Source organism: Cebus imitator, unplaced genomic scaffold (assembly GCF_001604975.1).
Source record: "Cebus imitator isolate Cc_AM_T3 unplaced genomic scaffold, Cebus_imitator-1.0 Scaffold169, whole genome shotgun sequence".
Taxonomy (NCBI): domain Eukaryota; kingdom Metazoa; phylum Chordata; class Mammalia; order Primates; family Cebidae; genus Cebus; species Cebus imitator.
This window is the reverse complement of record NW_016107484.1, coordinates 2,103,672-2,114,767: the sequence shown is the minus strand read 5'-3', so window position 1 is coordinate 2,114,767 and position 11,096 is coordinate 2,103,672. Positions and strand designations below refer to the sequence as shown.

Below are 11,096 nucleotides of genomic sequence, written 5' to 3'. Positions count from 1 at the left end.
GACAGGGTTTCATCATGTTGGCCAGGCTGGTTTCCAATTCCTGACCTCAAGTGATCCACCTGCGTCAGCCTCCCTAAGTGTTGGGATTGCAGATGTGAGCCACCGCACCCAGCCATTTAATACCGTTTAAATATCAAGCTTTGATTTTCACTGGGTTAGCTGTTGGTAGGGTTGAATTCATGAATTATGTTTGAATTCTTTTTTTTTTTTGGAGACGGAGTTTCGTTCTTGTTGCCCAGGCTGGAGTACAATGGCGCGATCTTGGCTCCTGCAGCCTCCACCTCCCGGGTTCAAGCAGTTCTCCTTCCTCAGGCTCCCAGGTGTGGTGGCACATGATTATAGGCATGTGCCACCATGCCCGGCTAATTTTGTATTTTTAGTAGAGATAGGATTTCACCATGTTGGTTAGGCTGGTTTCGAACTCCTGACCTCAGGTGATCCAACTGCCTCAGTCTTCCAACATACTGGGATTACAGGCATGAGCCACCGTGCCTGGCCATGTTTGAATTCTTGATGAAAGCTCTGTTTGGGGACTACATATTTGCATTTAGTAAAACCCTTCAACGATGCTGTAAGTGAGGCCCATGTATTTCTGTTGCACAGAATGCAGGGTTGTCGTTATTGAAGCTTAACAAAAAGGCCTGCATAGCTTGGCAGCCAAACCGTTCTGAGGGTTCAGGAGCAGATCCTGTGATATCTAAATCTCATTGAAAATACTTGTTTTACCATCCTTCTGAGGTTTTAGTCAAGTTTGTGGTTAAATATGTTTATTTTAACACTGGTTTGTTTCTAATTAAGCAAAGTATAATGGGCTGTATCTGTTACCCAGGGGACTTATACAGAGTGACTTGTGTAGGCTGGTGCTTTGCTCTCATTTGTTTTCCTTGAACTGTCTGTCCTGGCTCTGTGGTTGATGCCATACTTGCTGAGTATAGTTTGTAGCTAGCTGGTTTGGCCTTAGATTCTTTTTCTTTTATGCATTTTAAAATGATATATCTGAATATTTATCTTCAGTTATCTGAGTTTTTCTTTTATTTCCACAGGATGCATTAAATACAACCGAGAACAAATTGCTTGATGCATATACTCAGATTTCTGATTTAAAAAGGTAAAATGTATTATCTTACGTACACATACCTCAGTTGTTCTTTTATGTGTCTGTATTGAACATGATGAGAAAGAAGTTTTTCTTGAGGATTTTTAAGCAGTTTGAGAACTAGTTTTATGTTAATTTTCCCTGACATGGAAATACATTTCATTTCAGCGAAACAAGATTTCTTTTCTTTCTTTCTTTCTTTTTTTTTTTAAAGAGATAGGGTCTCACTACATTGCCTGGGCTGACTGTGAATTCCTGGGCTCAAGCAATCTGCCTGACTGAATTGTTTTTTTTTTTTGAGACAGAGTCTTGCTCTGTCACCCAGGCTGGAGTGTAGTGGCACAGTCTTGGCTCCCTGGAACCTCCTCCTCTTGGGTTCAAGCAATTCTCCTGCCCCAGCCTCCTGAGTAGCTGGTACTACAGGAGTGCACCGCCAAACCCAGCTAATTTTTTGTATTTTTTATAAAGACGTTTTACCATTTTGGCTAGACAGGTCTCGAATTCCTGACCTCAAGCGATCCACCAGCCTCAGCCTCCCAAAGTACTGGGATTACAGAAATAAGCCACTCAACCCAGCAAGCCTGGCTGATTTTTAAAAACTTTTTGTAGAGGTAGGATCTTGCCATGTTGCCCTGGCTGGTCTCAGTCTCCCAGCCTCAAGTGATCCTTTCGCCTCATCCACCCAAAGTGCTGGGATTACAGGCATGCACCATTATGCACCTGACTTCAAACAAGATGTTTTAAATAAATAAAATGTATTGGCGGTTGTGCCTCAAAGGTTGATATTTTCCCAAACATTATGTATTTTCTCAGCATAGGTTAAAATCCAAATGATATTTAACCACTGGGAAGAACTTTAAGAATCATTTTTGTCCTTCAAAAAGAAAACAGCATTAACACCAAAATTGTGGTCATCTACTTTCAGAAAGACCTGGTTTGGAGACTGTATTAATGATCTGATTTGTTTAATTAGATAGGGAAAGAATCATACGTGGTATCTATTGCAAATGATTAGAAATATCCAACTGGCCTGGGCGCAGTGGCTCACTCCTGTAATCTCAGCACTTTGGGACTCTGAGGTGGGTAGATTACCTGACGTCGGGAGTTCAAGATCAGACTGGCCAACAGGGGAAACCTCATCTCTACTCAAAATATAGAATTTAGCCGGGCATGGTGGTGCATGCCTGTAATCCCAGCTACTCAGGAGGATGAGGCAGAGAAATGCTTGAACCCTGGAGGTATAGGTTTAGTGAGCTGAGATCACACCTCTTTACTCCAGCCTGGGTGACAGAGCAAGACTGTCTCAAAAAAAAGAAAGAAAAGAGAAATATTTAAACTGGCTTGAGAGCAAATTTTATATTTGTATTTGGATATAAGTAATGTCCCTTACTTAGAAATTTTATTGCAGTCTTAAGAACTTCCTATAGAGAAGAACAGAAATGCTGTCTAGATTTCTCATCTGCCTCTCTTCTGTGATTCATTCAGTTCTAGTGATAACTTTCTTATCAGATTGGTATAAAACATCAGCCTTGTTAGAGCTGTTATTTCTCAAATTTTTGTTGCATCAAAGTAGGTAAGAATTTGAGTTGGAAAGATGAGATAAAGTCATATGCAGAGTTTAAAAGATCAAGCCAGGCATGGTGGCATGTACCTGCAGTCCCAGCTACTTAGGAGGCTGAGGCTGGAGGATTTCTTAAGCACAGGAATTTGAGGCTGCAGCAAGCAGTGATGCCAGTGCACTCCAGCCTGGATGACAGAGCGAGACCTCATCTCTTAAATGAAGGGAAAAAAAGAACAGCATGAATGCCAGGATATCTTTAAAACAGTCAGTTGGCCAGAGTAGTTATTTCCTGTTGGTAAACTTGAAAATAGGCTTTTGTTTTGAACATGGCACAAATAGATGAAATACCTATATTTTGTTTGCAATATTTTAGCCTCTGCCTCTTTTAAAACTTAGAAGGTTTTTTTTTTTTTAAGAAAAGTTTTTTGGACTGGGCGTGGTGGCTCACACATGTAATCACAGCACTTTGGGAGGCTGAGCCAGCAGATCACGAGGTCAAGAGATTGAGACCATCCTGGCCAACATGGTGAAACCCCGTGTCTACTAAAAATACAAAAATTAGGTGGGCGTGGTGGCGCACGCCTGTAATCCCAGCTACTCGGGAGGCTGAGGCAGGAGAATTGCTTGAACCGAAGAGGCTGAGATTGCAGTGAGCCAAGATTGCGCCACTGTACTCCAGCCTGACGCCTGGCGATAGAGTGACACTCTGTCTCAAAAAAAAAAGGTTAAAACTCTGTTTTTGGAAGTTAAGCCTGGTTCCTCATTGTGAAAGTGTTACCTGTTGTATGCATGGCTATGTACATATTAGGATTAAACACATTAGAATGCAGTTTGTTTGTAACTTTAATTTTATTTTTATTTAATTTATAAATATGACGTTTTGATCTGTAGTCAACTTTATATAACTTGTGATATTAAGTTTGTTTGTGGTTCCCTTTTAATTCAGTTGTATGGAAAATGTTTCTTTGTAGAGTTTTAATGTATTTGTTTTTCTATTTGTTTTTCTATTTTCAGATTCACTGGTTTTTGTTTAGGTTTTTTTTTTTTTTTTTGAGATGGAGTCTCACTGTGTCACCCAGGCTGGTGTGCAGTGGTGTGATCTTGGCTCACTGCAACCTCCACCTCCTGGGTTCAAGCCGATTCTCTTTCCTCAGCCTTCTGAGTAGCTGGGATTACCGGTGTGTGCCACCACACCCGACTGATTTTTGCATTTTTAGTAGAGCTGGGGTTTTACCATGTTGGTCAGGATGGTCTCAAACTCTTGACCTCAGGTGATCCACCTACCTATGAAAAGGGTTTATGGACTTGCAACTCTTTTATCACCCATTTTCTAGAAGGGTCTGTTAATTAAACTGTGGTTGAGCTATATTTTAAATTTGTTGAAATGTACTTAATTTATCTTATTGCTTTTGAATTAGAATGATTTCAAAACTTGAAGCTCAGGTCAAGCAAGTAGAACATGAAAATATGTTAAGCCTTCGTCATAATTCTAGAACTCACGTGAGACCCTTGCGTGCCAAGTAAGTTATTTCATTTACTCTCTATAAAGCTAGAAATAGGTGCATGCTTCTATTAAGACCAGAAGCTCACCTGTCTAAATCATAAGAAAGTCAGGGTTAAATGTCATTAACCCTGAACTTAGATGTGTTAAATTAATTACTGGATATTGTAAACTCTCTTGTGCAGAGGCATTTGCTAAAATTAAGAAATGCAGTAGGATCAAATTGGGAGTAAGGAAACTTGGAATGTATTTTGTTCTTTGCCCAGCTGTGTGACCTTAGGCACGTCACTTACCTTTTTTGGAATTCATTTTTATTATCTGTAAAAATAAGGACAAGGGGCTAGAACATCTCCAAAGGTCTTTTTGCCTAAAATTTCAGACATTTTATTCCTGTGTTAATGAAAGGAACTACGAAGATGCATCTTCATTAGGTTGTTCGGGTTTTCTTTTTAGTTTATTTAGTTCTTTCAGAAATAGCTTGGCTATATCTTAGCACTGTCTTGATGATATCCTTACAGAATAAATTATTTTCATACCTGGCTTTTATTATAATTTTAGTATAAATAAAGAATAAGTAAGTTATAACTTTATAATGACATTTACCAGAAAAATGATTTTAAATTGTAATTTGTGACCCAAGTTGTAATTGTCAAATGAGAAGCTTTTTCTAGGGCCGGGCACAGTGGCTCACGCCTGTAATTCCAGCATTTTGGAGGCCCAGGTGGGATGATCACTTGAGCCCAGGAGTTTGAGAACAGTCTGGACAACATGGCAAGAACCCATCTGTATAAAATAAAACAGATTTTAAAAGAAGTTTTTTCTAGGTCTTTGTTAATTAATCTTAGTAAAACATAGCAAATTCTTTTTTTTTTAGAGAAAAGATGTAAGTAACAAATCGAACATTTGAGAGAGATAAAAGGAAGAGCCTCGGGTTGGGGGCCAGGGAAGGCCTTTCTTTTTCTTTCTTTTTTTTTTTTTTTAAGATGAGGTTTCACCATGTTGGTCAGGCTGGTCTTGAACTCCCAACCTCAGATGATCCGCCTGCCTTGGCCTCCAAAGTGCTTGGATTACAGGCACGAGCCACCACGCCTGGCCGGGAAGGCCTTTCTTTAGAGGAGGTTCATAAGCAGAGGAGTCACCCGTGCATTGAGTTGCTGGAGCAGGAGGTGTGGGGTGAGGGATAGGCAGGGTGGGGTGTCTGGGAGGTGGTCCATGTAGAGAAATTGCCTTGCTAAGTCCTCAGGTAGGAAGGAGCTTAGCATGTTTGAAGAGCCTAAGGGAGGCTAACGTGGCCTGAATATTTCCAGCAAGAGGCAAAATCGCCTTAGGTGAAATCAGAGATTGATCATTTATAGCTTTCTTTTCTTTTTCTTTTTTTAAGATGGGGTTTCACTATGTTGGCCAGACTGGCCTCAAACTCCTGACCTCGTGATCTGCCCGCCTCAGCCTCCCAAAGTGCTAGGGCTACAGGCATGAACCACTGCGCCCAACTGATCATTTATAGCTTTCTAAGCCATGGTCAAGAGTTTGGATCTTGCCCTAAGTCCATTGGGAAGTCTTTGAAGGTTTTTATGTGATAAAATGATGTCATCTAGTTTTTATCTTATTAATGTACCTGCCATGAGAAGATGGAGAAGGAAAGAATGGAAGCAGGAGACTAGTTAGGCTGGTGCAGTGCTAGCAGAGAGATTGTGTTAGCTAGGTGCTGGTCACAGAAGTGGACAAAAGAGAATCTTCGGGAGAGATTCTGGAGGTAGGATCTACAGGACATGGTTGTGAATTGGATGGCAAAGCAAGAAAAGAAAAGGAGGTGTTAGAATAATTCCTTGGTTTCTGTCTCAAACAACTAAAGGTACCCAGTTGATATGTTGAACTAGGGAAGAGATCAGAATTTCCATCTTGAATATTTTTGTTTGAGATTCATGTCGATTCTAAGTGGAAATCAAGTAGCCAATTATAAATGAATTTGTAGCTCAAAAATAAGGTTTTAGAATGGAATGATAAATTTTGGAGTTGTCTCTTTCTAGATGGTGCCTAAAGCTGTAGGATGGATGCAGACTGAGTGTGTTTAGTGATAAGTAGGCCTGGGGCAGGAACTCTGACACTTTGGTGTCAGATAAGAGAGAGCTGGCAAAGGAACCTGAGAAAGTGCTGCCAGAAAGCTAGAGGAAAACAAGCAGCTACCGGGATTGAGTGCAGAATCCACCCTGTGTTTTCCCTGTGCTCTCATGCCAGCACAACAATCAACTCAGAAGACTTCTGTGATCGAGGATATGTGGTGTTTCTCCTCACCAGCAAGCAAGCAAGCAGGTAGTTCTTCCAGGGACCTACCCACTTGTCCTCCCATTCATTTCTGATATTATCTACGCAAAGATAGGGTCAGATCCCGTAAGCTCAGGGCTCAGTCCACAAGACTACCCCAGCTTCAGACACCATTTGCAAGTCCAGACCTCTGGCATGTCTAACCAACTGGTTTCAAGTTGAGGTTCCCATGACTCTCTTTGGGTTCAATTAATTTGCCAGAGTGACTCATACAACTCAAGAGAAACATGTTTACCAATTTATTGCAGATGATATTTTAAAGGATACAAATAAATAGCCAGTTGAAGAGATATAGGGTGAGGTCTGGAAGGATCTCCAGTACTTGAGTTTCTGTCCCAGTGGAGTTGGGGTGTGCCACTCTTTCTGCTCATGTATGAACTCTTGTTCAGCTCTCCAGAAGCTCTGGAGCCCTGTCCTCTTGGGCATTTTATGGAGGCCTCATTCCATGGGCCTGATTGAAGCTTGGACAACTGTGTTGAAATGTAACTGGACAGAAAGGATGTGATCTAAACCCAGCAAGGCTTGTCTGTTCAGATCCTTCTTGGCCTCTTTGTGCAGCATTCTTTCCTCCAGAGGATGTGGCAGGACCCTCTCTGATTCTAATGAGGGTCTTATGACCCATAATTAGAATCCTGCCCTGGTAAGGTGAAAGGAAGACCTGAGAAAGTTAGAGATTCTGTTGACTGCAACAAGGGATATGGGAATTATGAGCTAGGGATATGGGAATTATGAGCTAGGAATTGTGGATGAAAACTGATGTATAATATATGTCATAATCTCCCAGTGCTGCTTGAGAGATCAAGGTGAAGACTGCAAGATCTTTGCAAACTGGAGGCTAATGTTTATTGAACCGTTTGGATAGAGTGATAGCAGTGAAACCCATTCAGAGTGTACTCAAGAGTGAATTAAGGCCAGGCACAGTGGCTGACACCTATAATTGTAGCAATTTGGGAGGCCAAGGTGGGTGGATCAGTTGAGGTCAGGAGTTCAAAACCAGCCTGGCCAACATGTTGAAACCCCATCTCTACTAAAAATACAAAAATAAGCTGGGCATGGTGGTGTATGCCTGTAATCCCAGCTACTCGGAAAGCTGAGGAATCCCTTGAACCCGGGAGGTAGAGGTTCCAGTGAGCCAAGATTGTGCCACTGCACTCCAGCCTGGGCAACAGAGCAACACTCTGTCTTTAAAAAAAAAAAAAAAAAAGTGAATGAAAACAACCTGAAAGTCTAACAGCTGGAAGATGGAAAATATTGTCATACACTCAAGCATGGTACTGCAGTGTATGACACTGTGTATGACACAGTGTATGACAGTGCAGCCACAGAGCTGGGGTTGGCAGACTCTAGCCTATGGAGTCACATCTGGCTTGAACCACTTGTTTTTGTAAGGTCGCTGAGTAAGGCATGGTTTCTACACTCTTATGTGTTTGGGGAAAAAAAAGAATATTTCATGACACATGAAAATTGTATGATAGGCCAGGTGTGGTGGCTCACACCTGTAATCCCTGCACTTTGGGAGGCCGAGGCGGATGGATCTTCTGAGGTCAGGAGCTTGATACCAGCCTGGCCAACATGGCGAAACGCTGTCTTTACTAAAAATACAAAAATCAGCCAGGTGTGGTGGCACATACCTGTAGTTCCAGTTACTCGGGAGCCTGAGACAGGAGAATCACTTGAAGCTGGGAGGCGGAGGTTGCAGGGAGCTAAGGTCACGCCATTGCACTCCAGCCTGGGTGAAAGAGTGAGATTCCGTCTAAAAAAAAAGAAAAATTGTATGACATTCAAATTGTAGTGTCTACAAATAAAATTTTCATGAAACACAAGTTCGTTCATTTATATATCATCTACTGTGGCCTTTGTGCAACAGCAAGGTGTAGTTGCAACACGTTGCTGTGCTGAAGCTTGAGGGCAGGAGGCAGAATGGGGTGGAGTCTTTGGAGTATTGGTTTTTTAAGGGAAATGTGTTCTCTGGTTATGACAAAAGCCAGCAAGTACCCTCTGAGGTGGCTGGCTGAGGAGTAGAGGGTCACCTCACTGGAGAGAGCAGTCAGGAAGTTGCCTAGTGTGAGAGCAGGAATAGGTGTGGAGAAAATGATGCAGGCTCTAAAGTCTGGGGAATGACTGGGGGTTAACATGATAATGGGAACCTCAGATGAGCCGGGGGAGTAATAGTCTAGAACTACACTGTTCAGTACAGTCCTGCCAACAGCCACATTACAATTTAAAATCAATCATGTCAACCTAAAATGAGCGACAGAGACTGACTCTCCAAAGTAGTTTATCTGGAAATGTTGGAGGTTTGCAATCTGGAGTATGCATGCTATGGTACTGTGCTATGGTACTATGCTTATGGTATAAGCACGTCCAAAGGGGTTGGGACACAGGAAACTTTAAAAGACAAAAGGCAGTCCACAGTGCACTAAACTGTTCTGAAACAAAGACCACTGGTTACAGGAGCATGTTGTGGGCATTAGCATTAGCTCATTGGTGGAGACATCCCTTGTTAGGGATGCTTCCTTATATAAGCAGCTTATTATCTGGAATACTGTGGTTCTGAGGAATTCCTTTAATAGTTCCCATAATTGGCATCTGTGTGAGAGGGCTGCTCCTTTGTGACCTCCCAGCTCCATTTTGTGGAAGTTTGACATTAGTGACTCCATTTGGATACTGAAAACTTTCATTACTAAAATTAACATTTTAAAACTGGTTCTTCAGTCTTACCAGCCACATTTCAGGTGTTCAGTAGTGACACGGGACTTGTGACTGCTGTATTGGACGGTGCAGACAGCATTTCTGGTTTTGCAGAAGATTCTGTTGGACAGTGCTGGTCTGAAGGGTTCAAGAAGGACAGCCCTGTTTAATTCAACACCTTACCCTCATCTATAGTAAGGGCACAGAGTGTAAAGGGTGTGAATGTCTGAGAGGCAGTGAGGGGAATGTTCAGAGCCACAAGTACTTGAATCTTGACTGCAATTCAGGAGCAACAGAAACCTAGAAGAACAATTAAGTTGAATCATAAAACTGTAAAATAGAGTTGTATCTAAAATATAGATTGTTCTGTGTGGTTTTTAAATTACTGTGCAAATGTGTAAATACTGTTTGAGAGCAGATTGTTTTATATGCACATACGGTCTGAATTGAAGTGCAGACCTTTGCAGTGCCTGAACTTTCTCATTCTAATAGCACACTAGCAACTTCAGACGTCAGCAGGCGGAAGTGGCTGATTCCAGGTGCAGAGTACTCCATCTTTACTGGCCAACCTTTGGATACCCAGGACAGTAACGTGGATAACCAGCTGGAGAAAACCTGTAGCCCTGGGTGAGATAACTTTTCTAAAGATTCTATTTAGGGATGTTATGTTTTATTAGAGATTTCAGTTGCTTTTAAATGTTCAGGAAGTCTTCTCTTTGGTTCTTGAATGTCTTAATTTTGAGAACCTGACTTTTATTTTACTTTGAAAGGCAATTACTATTAGAATACTTTACTTCCATGAGCTCTGCAGAGCTTCCCCACCTGTGCTCAGTGGCACAGTATGGGTTTGTGATTAGATAGGATGTCGATCCTCAGGCCAGGTGTGGTGGCTCACGCCTGTAATCCCAACATTTTGGGATGCCAACATGGAGCGATTGCTTGAGCTCAAGAGTTCGAGACCAGCCTGGGTAGCGTGACAAAATCCCACCTCTACAAAAAATATATATGTGTTAGCTGGGCATGGTGACACACGTCTATAGTTTTAGCTTCCTGGGAGGGTAAGGTGGGACGATTACCGGAGCCTGGGGAGGTCAAGGCTACAGTGAGCTGTGAGTGTGCCACTGCACTCTAGCCTGGGCGACAGAGTGAGACCTTGTCTAAAAACAAATGAGGCTGGGTGCGATGGCTCTCACCTGTAATCCCAGCACTTTGAGAGGCCGAGGTGGGCGGATCACCTGAGGTCAGGAGTTCGAGACTAGCCTGACCAACATGGTGAAACCCCATCTCTACTAAAAATCCAAAATTAGCCGGGCATGGTGGTACAAGTCTATAATCCCAGCTACTCAGGAGGCTGAGCCAGGAGAATCACTTGAACCCAGGAGGTGGAGGTTGCGGTGAGCCGAGATCATGCCATTGCAGTCCAGCCTAGGCAACAAGAGTAAAATTCCATCTCAAAAATAAATAATAAATAAAACAAAAGATGTTGATCCTCTCCCGCTTCAGATGGCTCTGGACAGCCTGAGCCCCGAGCCTGTGTGAGCAGCCTCATCCGCTTACTCCAGAGTGCTGTGCAGATGCTGTTCTTCTAAGTGTAGGATGTTAGAAGGATCGGAAAGCACTGTATGCAGGTTTAATTTATTTGCATTGCAAAGCGTACTCATTGTGGAGTATAATTGTCAACTCTGTTATTCTCCTAATAACCCCTGTAAAGTATGTGTTTTAGCTTGGACTGTTTTAACAAATTACCACTGACTAGGTGGCATAAACAACACACATTCCTCTACCTTTGGAGGCTGGGAGTGCAAGATGAGGGTGCTGAGTGTTTGGTGAGGGCCATCTTCCTGCTTATGTCCTCACATGGCCTTTCCTTGGTGTCTGTGCACAGAGAGAGTGCTCCTGCCTCTTCCTTTTTTTTTTTTTTTTTT

At 42.3% G+C, this 11,096-nt stretch overlaps 1 protein-coding gene across 1 annotated transcript in view; it reads left to right on the top strand.

The window, feature by feature from the left end:
• Nucleotides 1-11,096, top strand: part of MPHOSPH9 (M-phase phosphoprotein 9) — a gene marked incomplete at its 5' end in the record, with an annotated part of 61,209 nt that overhangs the window by 37,774 nt on the left and 12,339 nt on the right. Inside the window, 3 exons of the mRNA XM_017544244.2 lie at nt 1,024-1,108; nt 4,076-4,177; nt 9,664-9,798. Coding sequence (XP_017399733.2) covers nt 1,024-1,108; nt 4,076-4,177; nt 9,664-9,798 — 322 coding nt within the window. The remainder of the gene's footprint in view (nt 1-1,023; nt 1,109-4,075; nt 4,178-9,663; nt 9,799-11,096) is intronic.